General features: G+C 43.8%; 1 protein-coding gene and 1 non-coding gene across 2 annotated transcripts in view; both read right to left on the bottom strand.

The window, feature by feature from the left end:
• SUN3 (Sad1 and UNC84 domain containing 3) overlaps positions 1-15,001 on the bottom strand; it is a 48,974-nt gene that overhangs the window by 12,269 nt on the left and 21,704 nt on the right. Inside the window, exons 4-5 of the mRNA XM_004007699.6 lie at positions 2,803-2,843; positions 1,117-1,288 (exon numbers count right to left, since the gene is read on the bottom strand). Of these exons, the coding sequence (XP_004007748.2) occupies positions 1,117-1,288; positions 2,803-2,843 (213 nt within the window). The remainder of the gene's footprint in view (positions 1-1,116; positions 1,289-2,802; positions 2,844-15,001) is intronic.
• On the bottom strand, positions 5,591-5,694 carry LOC114114636 (U6 spliceosomal RNA). Its single transcript, XR_003589257.1, has one exon. It is a non-coding gene; the product is annotated as a U6 spliceosomal RNA (small nuclear RNA).

Raw genomic sequence — 15,001 nt, 5'->3', positions numbered from 1 at the left:
TCAGGGAGCTGAGAGGTGCTGAGCCCCTCGCCAAGGTCGTGGAGGAAGGCAGCATGTCAGTCCCCTGAGGAGCACCCCAAAATGCTAGCACAGTGGAACAGCCCAGCGAGGTTGTACGTGCGACCTGCTGGGCCCCCCTTTCAGTGTCCTGCTTAGCAATGAAGACTGGAGCGTTCTGTAGGTGTTTGGGAATCGAGGCAGTTTACACAGAACACATGATTGCTTGTGTTAGAAATTATTCATCTCTTAAATCAATATTGGGTTATAAGGATGTTCTGAGTCTAAGAAACCAAGCATCCTGAGAGAATGTAATGGTCTGAGTTCTAAATGACAAAAGCACTTTGTCCCAGGGCCATGAGGATGGGGGCTTGGAGGCAGTGGTGGTCAGGGTCAACAGAATGTGTGCTTCAAAAAACAGAATCTCAGGAAAAAGAAACGAAGCTAGTGCTAACAAAAGGAGAAGACGTAAAACCGAGCTCTTGGTCTTCATCATCATGTTGCCTGCTCTGGTGCTCATTCGGTTAGATACACTAGCATTAGGTCTCTGAATAAAAATATTTTACTATTTAAGTATTTGTGTATAAACGTTCAGAGACTGCCATTTGTGAATGAGCAGTCTTTTTTTTCTTTCTACTGCAAAATAAAACAGTCAGTTACTTATTTGGGTGGAAAGTCAGTCTTACTGCAATAAAAAATCTTCCCTGTGACACAGCCAATATGAAAAAGTGTGCTTCTAGGGGTGAGCTTTAGTACAAGTAAAGTAGGGGCTTCCCTGGTGGCTCAGATGGTAAAGAGTTTGCCTGCAATGTAGGAGACTCAGGTTCGATCCCTGGGTAGGGAAGATCTTGTGGTGAAGGGAATGGCTAGCCACTCCAGTATTCTTGCCTGGAGAGTTCCAAGGACAGAGGAGTCTTGTGGGTTGCAGTCCAAGGGGTTGCAAGAGTCGGACATGACTGAACAAGTAACACTTCACTTTACAAGCTAATGTAGAAAAGGAATTTTCAAGAAGAAAGAAGACAGACCACACATCCCAGCCATCATTACATTTCCCCATCACATATGTTGTCCACTTTCTGAAAGTGGACACGCCCCTGCCTCCCTCCCAGGCTCACTTACCTCGTCGATGACCTCGGTGTGGTTCCAGCCTTCAGTGGGGTCTATGTCGGCATTCCAGCTGTAATTGTGCAGACCATCCTGCATGTCTCTAAGCAATGCCTTCAGAACATCTATTTGTTCAATTAAAAAGAGAATTTCCCGGAAGTTGTTTTCCAAAGTCTGGCTCTCCTGCCTGTGAATGGAGACCTTCACGGTGAAAGGAGGAAGCAGTGGGCTCCCTGCCAGCCCCATGCTGGGCTTCAGGGCCAGCAAAACCCAGGGGTGCTTAACATTTCAGAAGAGAACCCTGAGTGAGGGGTGCCCAGGCGATGCCCCCTTTTCTAGAGAACTACCCTTCGCTGTGCATGAGAAGCAAAGACATTCCAGGAAGCACTCCTGAGGCATCCATTGCAGGCGTGGGCTGTGCTCTGTGCAGGGAAGGGGGGCTCAAAGGACTTCACTCATCCCATTCCTCCCTCGGGGATCGAGGCCATGCTGACTTGAGCTGGGCAACTTCACAGTGCCCCAAACCCCCTCTCACCGCCTTAGGGCCCGCCGGACACCTTGCACTTTGAGTGGGGATGCCAACCAAAGCCCTGATATTCTGTGAACCAGCCTTTAGAGACGAGTGACTGAAAGATTCAGGGGCCCAGGAGTCTGGGCTTAGGGGAGTGGGGTGGGGGTGGGGCAGCTGCCTTTCACCAGCTCAAGGGTGCAAGATTTCACTTCCCAGGAATCGGCTCTGCTACTTGTACAGTTTGAAAGTTACTGGTAGAGAGAATAAGAAAATGTCAAACAAATGGGTATTTCTTTATGTTGAAAAAATGTAAGTACTGTTAATACTTATTGTGTGTGTGTGTGTGTGTGTGTGTGTGTTTAGTCACTAAGTCGTGCCTGACTCTTTCTGACCACGGACTGTAGCCCGCCAGGCTCTTCTGTCCGTGGGAGTTTCCAGGCAAGACTACTAGAGTGGGTTGTCCTTTCCTCCTCCAGGGGATCTTCTCCATCCAGGGACTGAATTCGTGTCTCCTGCATTAGCAGGCAGATTCTTTACCGCTGGCCTTCCCTTTACCAGGGAAGCCACTTCTTTCCCCCCAATTTATGAAATGGACTTCCCTCATGGCTCAGTGGTAAAGAATCTGCCTGCCAATGCAGGGGACGCAGGTTCAATCCTTAGGTCGGGAAGATCCCCTGGAGAAGGAAGAGACAATTCGTTCTAGCATTTTTGCCTGGGAAATCCCATGGACAGAGGAGCCTGGTGGGCTACAGTCCATGGGGTTGCAAAGAGTCAGACATGACTTAGTGACTAAAAACAACAAACAAAAGAACAAAAACTTATGAATCAATCTGTGTTCACAATTTGGAAAATGCAAAACTGCTGAAGAAATAGAAACTGTTAATAGTTTTTGTAAAAGTCTTTATCCCATGCAAAAAAGTTGTATTAAATAACAAAATAACTTTGTGTCCCACTACACTTCTCAAATAACCAAATATATTTTAAAACTATTTTTAATGGCTTCATAATTAAATCCTGGTCTATTCTTCTAATTTTATCCCATTAAAAAAATAATACTGGAAGTAGCTTCCAGTGTATGTTCCCTTCAAGAAGCATCCACAGAAGTGGAAATTCGTTTTATAATTTTACAAAAGCATTCCAGTGTTTGGTCACACACCAGAAAGTCACACACATGAGAATATCTCACTCACTTTAAAAGTTCCAGTTGCTCTTTTGGCATTCGAAGCCTGGCCTGAAAAATAAAACAGAGCAAAGCCAGATCATTTCAAATCCTGCCTACTTGGGTGGAGCTGTTTTTCCTATTTGTGGAGGGGAAGGAAATCAAGGACCACCCTGGATAGACACCCTTGGCCAGTAGGACTCACAGTCTCTAAGACACCTGCATCTTCCTGCAGACAGTGATATTTAGAGGAGACGCAGAGACGTCCAGCCCCGAGGCTTGTCCCTGTAAACAGTGAGGAGCATCCCCTTTCTACATGAGGAAGCTGACTGCTGGCTTCCATTAGCCGTGACATCAGGAGGCTCACAGACGCTTTATCTAACACCACCAGCGTGTCTCAGAAGGACCATCTTGTATTTGAACCGGTGGTGCCCCGGCCAGGCTGACGATGCTATCGAGGTCGAGGATGTGCACGGCCTGGGTGGAGGCGGTCCACACAGGCACTCAGGCTGCCGGGCCCGCCCCCACCCCAGTTCCCCCCACCAGCTCCTCTGTGTGGGAGGCGCCGCGTGCCACTCGGGTTCCTGGATCCCCCTGGGAATGGCTGAAAAGCTAGCAGTGAATTCTCTCACGGGCCTGAAGGCCGAAAGTCCAAAGGCAGGGTGTGGGCAGGGCCATACTTTGCTCTGAGGCTCCAGAGAGAGTCTGTTCCTTGCTCCTTCCACCTTCTGGCGGCCCTGGGCTTCCCGGCTGGGGCGGCACCACCCAGGCCCCTGCCTCGTCCCCACAGGCCCTTCGCCCCCGGTGCTTCTGCTCGTGTGTCTCTCATGGGGACACGTCTCAGTGCGCTCGAGAGACCGTCTGGGAGATGCAAGACGACTTCATCTCAGGATCCCCAATTGCGTCTGCAGACTCTTTCTCCAAGTAATGACCCCGTGGGCAGTTCCGGGGGCTGGGCCATGAAATGGCTCCTCGGATCGCTTTCACCGCAGGAGCCCTCGGTGTGCTCTCTGACAGACAAGGCCCATCCTCCCAGCCGACATCTGTGCTTTCATGGTTCAGACTCTGGCTTCCCATCAGTTTGCTGTTAAAATGGCTCAAGGCACGAGGGGCGTCTTATCCACGCCACTGCACACTGCGCAGAAAACAATTACCTCGCTTTTTTTTTTTTTTCTGCTGAGCATTTTAATTTCATTTTTAAAATTTTTATTGGAGTATCGTTGCTTCATGACGTGTTAGTTTCTGCTGTACAGCAAAGTGAATCAGCTACCTGTCTACACGTATCTCCTCCTTTTTGGATTTCCTTCCCATTTAGGTCACCACAGGGTGTTGAGTAGACTTCCCTGTTCCATACAGTAGGTTCTCACTAGTGAGCAATGTAACTTATTACAGGCTCTCCTCAATATTTTTCTTTGTACAGAGATGTGGAGTTGCGAGCTGATTTTTGGTAGGGAGAAATTCTTATTTCCAGTGTTTCAATTGCTGTTTGAATAGGTTTCCTCTTGCTAGGGGCAGTGTTTTGCATTTCTGTTACTGTTTTCTGTTTTACCCTTAAAAAAACATATAGAAAGTATGTCTTCACTAATTTGCTGATAAATGAATCCTTTACTTTGCCGACTAAGGTCCGTCTAGTCAAGGCTATGGTTTTTCCTGTGGTCACGTATGGATGTGAGAGCTGGACTGTGAAGAAAGCTGAACCCCGAAGAATTGATGCTTTTGAACTGTGGTGTTGGAGAAGACTCTTGAGAGTCCCTTGGACTGCAAGAAGATCCACCCAGTCCATTCTGAAGGAGATCAAGCCTGGGATTTCTTTGGAAGGAATGATGCTGAAGCTGAAGCTCCAGTACTTTGGCCACCTCATGCGAAGAGCTGACTCATTGGAAAAGACTCTGATGCTGGGAGAGATTGGGGGCAGGAGGAGAAGGGGACGACCGAGGATGAGATGGCTGGATGGCGTCACGGACTCGATGGACGTGAGTCTGAGTGAACTCCGGGAGTTGGTGATGGACAGGGAGGCTTGGCATGCTGCAATTCATGGGGTCGCAAAGAGTCGCACACGACTGAGCGACTGAACTGAACTGAACTGAACTGACAGCTTAACATTTTCCTAATTTTGAAAGCATTCGCCTCATTCCCAAAAGGACTTCAGGTGGCTTCCACTTTAGGAACAAACATAGATTAAAAAGTCATTGAACGAAAGAGTGAGGCAATGGAAGTGAATAGAAAACAAGGACTGGAAAAGGAGGAAACATGTGAAAGATGGGTGTGACGTCAGTTCCTGGAGTTCTCAGTGCTGGCCCTTCATTTGTTCCTAACGTGGTAACATCGGAATTGAGTGTGGGTGGGAGGGAGTGGGGAAGACAAGAGTTGACAGTGGTCCACAGGGAAAAAAGAAACCTCGACGACGTGGCAGAGGCTGCTTTGCATATGGCTGGTAACCCATCCCTTCCATGAGGCTCCTGTGATAAGAACGTGCTGGGTCTCCTGAGAACTTTCCCAGGGCTTCCTTCCTGGCAGGGGGGCAGAGCCCCATGGAAGGTTAGGACAGCCGTCCAAAGCCTTCATTAAGACTTTGCAGCAGCTCCAACAAAGCACCTGCTGCCCAACCCTAACCATGCCCATTAAAGGAAGACCAGTGGGCATCTGCAGTCAGTTGAATGGGTGTAGAATTGGCGGCCTCCTGGTAAATGACAAGGTGAAGGAGAGAACGCAAAGAAACAGCTGTGGGCAGGGCCACAGCCTTGCTTCTTCTTGTTGTTTCATTGTTTGACCCTTAAAAATATGGAAGACTTATCAATTAAACATAAATAAATATTTTTTAAAATATGGAAGCCTTCACAAATCTGCAAGTCGTCCTTGTATGGGGGCTGTGCTGATCTCTGCATTGTTCCAGTTTTTGTATATGAGCTGCCAAGGTGAGCGCGGTTTTGTTTTTTTCAGGTAAGGTTGACTGAGATCCAAAACTGTATGTCTTAGAATGTGGCTCCAATACTTCGAGCTGGGACAGATTGGATGCAAGAGCTCACAAATGCCTCAGGTGGCCAGTACTTTTCTTCTCTCTCTTTTAAACAAAACTATCACAAGTTAGGGCTTCCCAGGTGGCTCTAGTGGTAAAGAATCCGCCACCCAGTGAATCCACCTGCCAATGCAGATGACAGAAGAGACGCAGATTGGATCCCTGGATCAGGAAGATCCCCTGGAGGAGGACATGGCAACCCACTCTAATATTCTCCTCTGGAGAATCCCATGGACAGAGAGGCCTGGCAGGCTACAGTCCTTACGTCGCAGAGTCAGACAGGATTGAACAACTCAGCATGCATGCAAGTTATCTAATCTTAAACCCTGCAACTTCCAGGTGAATCCTGGAAGCTGTCAGATTGGCCAAAAGTTCGTTCAGGTTTTTTCCTGTAAAATGGCTCTGGTAGTGCTTAGCTGTCTTTAACTTCGTTTGAAACAATTTTGTTAGATTGCATTGTGACTGCTGACATATCAGTGTGCATTTTTAAAAAACGTATTAAACGTGAATTTTTGTGTGGCCATTTTAATACTGAAGACAAAAGAAAAAAGGAACATTTTTGGCATATTATGTTTGGCATAATATGCATATCCCATTTTTGGCATATTTAATATATCAAGAAAGATAAAAATGCAGCTGAAACACAAGCAAAGATTTGTGGAGAAGCTGCTGTGAGTGACCAAACATGTAAAAAGTGGTCTGTGAAGTTTGGTGCTAGAGATTTCTGGCTGAACGATGCTCCATGTTCGGGTAGACCAGTTGACAGGGATCAAATCGAGACATGAAGTGAGATTACTCAATGTTACACCACGTGGGAGATAGCCACCACACTCAAAATATCCGAATCAAGAGTTGAAAATCATTTGCACCAGCTTGGTTACGTTAATCGCTTTGATGTTAGGGTTCCACATAAAGCCTTCTTGACCATATTTCCACCTGTGATTCTCTACTGAAACATAATGAAAATGATCTATTTTAAAAACAAATTGTGATGAACAATGAAAAGCTGAAGAGACTGTAGGGCAAGTGAAATGAACCACCACCAGCCACACCAAATGAATATGTTCTGCTCTCAATTAGACCAACTGAAGTTAGTACTCAATAAATAGTGTCCAGAATTAGTCAACAGAAAACACATAATCTTCCATCAGGATAATGCAAGACTGCATGTTTCTTTGATAACCAGGCAAAAACTGTTGCAGCTTGGCTGGGAAGTTCTGATTCATCTGCTCTATTCACCAAACATTGCATCTTTGGATTTCTATTTATTTCAGTCATTATAAAATTCTCTTAATGGAAAAAGTTTCAAAACTGTAAAAGGTACATGAAACAGTTCTTTGCTCAAAAAGATAAAACATTTTGGGAAGATGGAATTATGAAGTTGCCTGAAAAATGCCAAAAGATAATAGAACAAAAATGATGAATATGTTTCAATAAAGTTCTTGGTGAGAATGAAAAATGTGTCTTTTATTCTTACCTGAAAAATCAAAGGAACTTTTTGACTAACGTAATACACTGATTGCAGATTGCACCTATGGTTAGATCATTAAGCTTGCTGCTTTACGTAGAGTTTTAGATCTAAACCAATTAAATATTCGGAGCAAGTAATTTGCAATCATTGGTCTTAAGCCCTTCCTTGTGATGGTGAGTATATGGTCACTGAGACTGTACTGTGTATGACAGCTGAACTGTGTCCTTAGCGTAAGTAAACAGGATAGGCCAATGGCCATGTGCAGCAAAGCTGGAGTTTGTATTTCATCTCCGGAATTTATAGCTGTGTTGCTTTAGGCACACACAGAAATTCCCTTAAGTGTTCTGATCCAGCATTCTGATCTATAAATAGATTCACTCCCATTGGAGGACAAAGTGATACCTGTATTTAATGTACTTACAAATAACTTCTGGTGCATTATCCTCCCATTCTCCATGGTGGGAGATTGGGGGGTGGGGCACATCTAACTTTCTGAAAAGCAATATTGGGACTTTCCTGGCAGTTCAGTGGTTGGACTCCATGCTTCCACTGCAGGAGGCATGCATTCAATCTCTTGTCAGGGAACTAAAATACTATATGCATTGTGGCCAAAATTTTTTTTTACAGCGGTATTAATTAAGATTCACTATTAAACGGTCACCTAAGAATTGTAAATATCCTTCCTGTATCCTTCTTTTAGTTTATCCTAAGTAGAAAAATCAAGAATGAGTGAAAAGATTCAGCAACAATGATGTTTATAATATTGAAAAGTTGAAAACAATTCGATTGTTGAGAAATAAGTATTTGTTGAATATATTATTTATCCATAAGAATATTGGTTAGTGATCAAATGCTGTTAAAAATAATATCTAAGGACTTCCCTGGGGGCTTAGTAGCCAAGACGCCATGCCTCTAATGAAGGGGCCCTGGTTCTATCTCTGGTCAGGGAACTAGATCTTACATGCTACAACTAAGACCCAGCACAGCCAAATAAATAAACAAATATTTTTAAAAATAGTAATGTCTAAAGACAAGGCAACATCTTAAAATCTATTGTTAGTTGAATTTTAAAAAAAGGCCAAGAAACAGCTTCTATTGCATGTAGCTTGGGATCTATAAAGAAGTCACATGGAAATGAGTCACAGATTCATATGGTTTCTAACAGAACTCTCTTCTGTGTGAAAAACAGGTTAACCATTGGTCATTGATCATAGTAACACGCTGATGTTGTTGTTTAGTTGCTAAGTCAAGTCTGCCTGTTTTGAGACCCCAAGCCTGCCAGGTATCCTCTGTCCATGGGATTTTCCAGGTAAATTTTCCAGGAGTGGGTTGCCATTTCCTTCTCCAGGGGATCTTCCCCAGCAGGGGATGGAACCTGTGTCTCCTGTATTGGAAGGCGGATTCTATACCATTGAGCCACCAGGGAGACCCAGTAAAATGCTACCTCATGAAAAAATACCGGCTTTAGATGCTCAGCCTTAGAAATGTTTAAGGAGAAGGCAGTGTCGAGTGTGCTGATCCACCTAAACCCTCGAAGTGGAGAGGAAGCTGGCCTTTCAAAATGACAGCACGCTCACTCATCCCTTCATCCACTCGCGCCGGTGTCTGCGGAGCCTCTGTGTTCCAGGAACGGCGTCAGGCTTGGACAAGATCTCTGCTCATTTCAACGAGCCCACAGTGAAGTAGAGGCGACGTGTGATGTACGGGGACTGTCACTAGTAGGCGGCTGGCCACAGAAGCCTCCCAGATGACATTTGAGCTGGGCTGAAATGCCAGGGAGGAGTTACTCCTGCAAAGATCTGGGGCAGAATATCATAAGCAGAGGGAGGATAGGGTTCTTTAGGAAAACAGAGTAGGATGTGGTATTTACACAGAGAGACTTATTTTAAGGAACTGGCTTGTGTGACTGTGGAGGCTGGGAGTCTAAAATCCGTGGGGCAGCCCAGCAGGTCCATGACTCAGAGGAGAGCTGATGTTGCAGCTCAGGTCTGAAGGCATCTGGAGGCGGAATGTCTTCGTTTTTAGGAGAACTTGGTCTTTTTCTCCTAAAACCTTTGACTGATTAGACGAGGCCCACCCACCATATGGAGGATAATCTGTTTTATTCAAAGTCTATGAATTTAAATGTTAAACTTACTTTAAATATACCTTCTGTGTAACATCTAGGCTAGTGTTTGACCAAACATCTGAGCACCATAGCCTAGCAAAAATGTCCCATACAATTAGGCATCACAATACAGTTGATCACAATTTGGCAATCACTGGAGGTCGCCGCTGTCCACGTCTCATCTGTTTTTCTGGTGAGGAGCTCTCTCTGGCTCCTCCTGTGGGCCTTGGCTTTGATGTGGGGACCTCGTGGTGCAGGAGTTATCTCGGGTTTCCACAAACCCACAAGGAGACGCCCTTCCATCTGGGACCTGATTCTTACAGATTCTCAGTGTGGGCAAAATGAGCAGCATCCTTGAGCCAGCGGGTACTTCCGGCGTGACCGGTGAACTCCCCGGGGAATGATCCTCACTAGGCTGGAAAGCTGCAGGGACCACACGAGCTCCATCGTCCCCTTTAGGGGCTCCTCACGACAAGCACCCTGAGATTCAGAAGTTGCTGGATGAACTGGGGAACAGAGAACTTCAGAAGCCCCAAGGGAACTCAGGTCAAATTTGCTGACTGGGTGAGCTCGCTGATCTGTCCCTTCTTCCAGCAGAGCAGCGGCTGGCTTGACTGTGCTGGCTTCTCTTGCTATGGGCTTCAGTAGTTGTGGCTCACGGGCTTAGTTGCTCCTTGGCATGTGGAATCCTCCCAGACCAGGGATCAAACCCACGTTCCCTGCACTGGCAGGTAGATTTTTAACCACCAGACCACCAGGGAAGTCCTGGGGTCTCTTTCTTAATAGTACTAATCCCAGTCAAGGGGCTCCACCCTCATGACCTAATAACTTTCCAAAGGACCCACCTCCTAATACCTGGAGTTTGCTGTTGTTGGTTAGCTGCTAAGTCATGTCCAACTCTTTTTCGACCCCGATGGACTGTAGCCCGCCAGCTCCTCTGTCCATGAAATTCTCCAAGCAAGAATACTAGACTAGAGTGGGTTGCCACAATTCTCCAGCAACACAGGAACACACCCCTAAGCTTCCATATACAAGCAGCTCAAAACTACTCCCAAACCACTGACATCTCACAACCCATTACTGGACAATTCATAGCACTCCAGAGAGAAGAAACCCAGCTCCACCCACCAGAACTCCAACACAAGCCTCCCTAACCAAGAAACCTTGACAAGCCACTGATACAACCCCACCCACAGTGAGGAAACTCCATAATAAAGAGAACTCCACAAATTCCCAGAATATAGAAAGGCCACCCCAAACGCAGCAATATAACCAAGATGAAGAGACAGAGGAATACCCAGCAGGTAAAGGAACAGGAGAAATGCCTTCCAAACCAAACCAAAGAGGAGGAGATAGGGAATCTACCTGAGAAAGAATTCCGAATATTGATAGTGAAAATGATCCAAAATCTTGAAATCAAAATGGAATCACAGATAAATAGCCTGGAGACAAGGATTGAGAAGATGCAAGAAAGGTTTAACAAGGACCTAGAAGAAATAAAAAAGAGTCAAAATATAATGAATAATGCAATAAATGAGATCAGAAACACTCTGGAGGCAACAAATAGCAGAATAACGGAGGCAGAAGATAGGATTAGTGAAATAGAAGATAGAATGGTAGAAATAAATGAATCAGAGAGGAAAAAAGAAAAATGAATTAAAAGAAATGAGGACAACCTCAGAGACCTCCAGGACAATATGAAACACTCCAACATTCGAATTATAGGAGTCCCAGAAGAAGAAGACAAAAAGAAAGACCATGAGAAAATTCTTGAGGAGATAATAGTTGAAAACTTCCCTAAAATGGGGAAGGAAATAATCACCCAAGTCCAAGAAACCCAGAGAGTTCCAAACAGGATAAACCCAAGGTGAAACACCCCAAGACATATATTAATCAAATTAACAAAGATCAAACACAAAGAACAAATATTAAAAGCAGCAAGGGAAAAGCAACAAATAACACACAAGGGGATTCCCATAAGGATAACAGCTGATCTTTCAATAGAAACTCTTCAGGCCAGGAGGGAATGGCAAGACATACTTAAGGTGATGAAAGAAAATAACCTACAGCCCAGATTACTGTACCTAGCAAGGATCTCATTCAAATACGAAGGAGAAATAAAAAGCTTTACAGACAAGCAAAAGCTGAGAGAATTCAGCACCACCAAACCAGCTCTCCAACAATTCTAAAGGATATTCTCTAGACAGGAAACACAAAAGGGTGTATAAACCCGAACCCAAAACAATAAAGTAAATGGCAACGGGATCATACATATCAATAATTACCTTAAACATAAATGGGTTGAATGTCCCAACCAAAAGGCAAAGCCTGGCTGAATGGATACAAAACAAGATCCCTATATATGTTGACTACAAGAGACCCACCTCAAAACAACGGACACATACAGACTGAAAGTGAAGGGCTGGAAAAGATATTCCACGCAAATAGAGACCAAAAGAAAGCAGGAGTAGCAATACTCATCTCCGATAAAATAGACTTTAAAACAAAGGCTGTGAAAAGAGACAAAGAAGGCCACTACATAATGATCAAAGGATCAATCCAAGAAGAAGATATAACAATTATAAATATATATGCACCCAACATAGGAGCACCGCAATATGTAAGACAAATGCTAACAAGTATGAAAGGGGAAATTAACAATAACACAATAATAGTGGGAGACTTTAATACCCCACTCACAACTATGGACAGATCAACTAAACAGAAAATTAACAAAGAAACGCAAACTTTAAATGATACAATAGACCAGTTAGACCTAACTGATATCTATAGGACATTTCACCCCAAAACAATGAATTTCACCTTTTCTCAAGTGCTCATGGAACCTTTTCCAGGATAGATCACATCCTGGGCCATAAATCTAACCTTGATAAATTCAAAAAAATCGAAATCATTCCAAGCATCTTTTCTGACCATAGTGCATTAAGATTAGATCTCAATTACAGAAGAAAAACTATTAAAAACCCCAACATATGGAGGCTGAACAACACGCTTCTGAATAACCAACAAATCACAGAAGACATCAAAAAAGAAATCAAATTATGCATAGAAACTAATGAAAATGAAAACACAACAACCCAAAACCTGCGGGACACTATAAAAGCAGTGCTGAGAGGAAAGTTCATAGCATTACAGGCATACCTCAAGAAACAAGAAAAAGTCAAATAAATAACCTAACTCTACACCTAAAGCAACTAGAAAAGGAAGAAATGGAGAACCTCAGAGTTAGTAGAAGGAAAGAAATCTTAAAAATTAGGGCAGAAATAAATGCAAAAGAAACAAAAGAGACCATAGCAAAAATCAACAAAGCCAAAAGCTGGTTCTTTGAAAGGATAAATAAAATTGACAAACCATTAGCTAGACTCATCAAGAAACAAAGAGAGAAAAATCAAATCAATAAAATTAGAAATGAAAATGGAGAGATCACAACAGACAACACAGAAATACAAATGATCATAAGAGACTACTATCAGCAATCATATGCCAATAAAATGGACAACGTGGAAGAAATGGACAAATTCTTAGAAAAGTACGACTTTCCAAAACTGAACCAGAAAGAAATAGAAAATCTTAACAGACCCATCACAAGCATGGAAATTGAAACTGTAATCAGAAATCTTCCAGCAAACAAAAGCCCAGGTCCAGACGGCTTCACAGCTGAATTCTACCGAAAATTTCGAGAAGAGCTAACACCTATCCTACTCAAACTGTTTCAGAAAATTGCAGAGGAAGGTAAACTTCCAAACTCATTCTATGAGGCCACCATCACCCTAATACCAAAACCTGACAAAGATGCTACAAAAAAAGAAAACTACAGGCCAATATCACTGATGAACATAGATGCAAAAATCCTCAACAAAATTGTAGCAATCAGAATCCAACAACACATTAAAAAGATCATACACCATGACCAAGTGGGCTTTATCCCAGGGATGCAAGGATTCTTCAATATCCACAAATCAATCAATGTAATTCACCACATTAACAAATTGAAAAATAAAAGCCATATCATTATCTCAATAGGTGCAGAGAAGGCCTTTGACAAAATTCAATATCCATTTATGATAAAAACTCTCCAGAAAGCAGGAATAGAAGGAACATACCTCAACATAATAAAAGCTATCTATGACAAACCCACAGCAAACATTATCCTCAATGGTGAAAAATTGAAAGCATTTCCCCTAAAGTCAGGAACAAGACAAGGGTGTCCACTTTCACCGCTACTATTCAACATAGTTCTGGAAGTTTTGGCCACAGAAATCAGAGCAGAAAAAGAAATAAACGGAATCCAAATTGGAAAAGAAGAAGTAAAACTCTCACTGTTTGCAGATGACATAATCCTCTACATAGAAAATCCTAAAGACTCCACCAGAAAATTACTAGAGCTAATCAATGAATATAGTAAAGTTGCAGGATATAGAGTGGGTTGCTTTTCAGGGGATCTTCCTGACCCAGAGATCGAATCTGAGTCTCCTGCATTGGTGGGCGAACTCTTTACCACTGAGCCAATAGGGAAGCCTTAATACTTGGATTAGGTTTCAACATATGAATTTTGGAGGGGACACAGCAATCAGTCTATGACATTCTAACTCTGGCCCCCCAAATTAATGTTCTTGCATGCAAAATGCATCCTTTTATCCCAACAGACCCCAAAGCCTTCATTCATTCCAGCATCAACTTATGTCTAAAGTTCAATGCCTCAACTAAATATCATCCAAGTCAGATATGGATGAGACCCCACGTACAATCCCTCCAAAGCAACCGCCCCTCCAGCTAAGATGCTGTGAAATCAAACAAATTGTGTACTTTCAAAACACAGTAGTGGGATCAGCATACCATAGACATGCCCATCGCAAAAGGGAGAAACTAGGAAGCAGAAAAATTTGATGAATCAGAAACATCCAATCTGTGGCAGGAATTTCCAGGGATTGGAGACTGTGGAGAATTTTTAGGGTCTCTTAGTCATAAAACTGGAGAAGGCAATGGCAACCCACTCCAGTACTCTTGCCTGGAAAATCCCATGGGCGGAGGGGCCTGGTAGGCTTCAGTCCATGGAATTTCGAAGATTTGGACACAACTGAGTGACTTCACTTTCACTTTTCACTTTCCTGCATTGGAGAAGGAAATGCCCACCCACTCTGGTGTTCTTGCCTGGAGAACCCCAGGGACAGGGGAGCCTGGTGGGCTGCCGTCTATGGGGTCGCACAGAGTCGGACACTCCTGAAGTGACTTAGCAGCAGCAGCAGTCGTAAAACCACTTAGTAGATCTCCGGTCCCAACATTATTTCTTTAAAAAAAAAAAAATTATTGGAGTATAGATGATTTACAATGCTATATTAGTTTCTGGAGTACAGCAAAGTGAAGCAGTTATACATACCCTGCATGCTAAGTCACTTCAGTTGAGACCCTATGGACTGTAGCCTGCCAGGCTCCTCTGTCCATGGGATTTTCCAGGCAAGAATACTGGAGTGGGTTGCCATGTCCTCCTACAGGGGATTGTCCCAACCCAGGGATCGAACTGGCATCTCTTACACTTCCTGCATTGGCAGCTGGATTCTTTGCCACTCAGTCACTTCAGTTGCTCAGTTGTGTACGATTCTTTGCAACCCCATGGA

The sequence above is a fragment of the Ovis aries genome, chromosome 4, assembly GCF_016772045.2.
Source record: "Ovis aries strain OAR_USU_Benz2616 breed Rambouillet chromosome 4, ARS-UI_Ramb_v3.0, whole genome shotgun sequence".
Lineage (NCBI taxonomy): Eukaryota > Metazoa > Chordata > Mammalia > Artiodactyla > Bovidae > Ovis > Ovis aries.
This window is presented reverse-complemented; position numbering and strand designations above follow the sequence as displayed.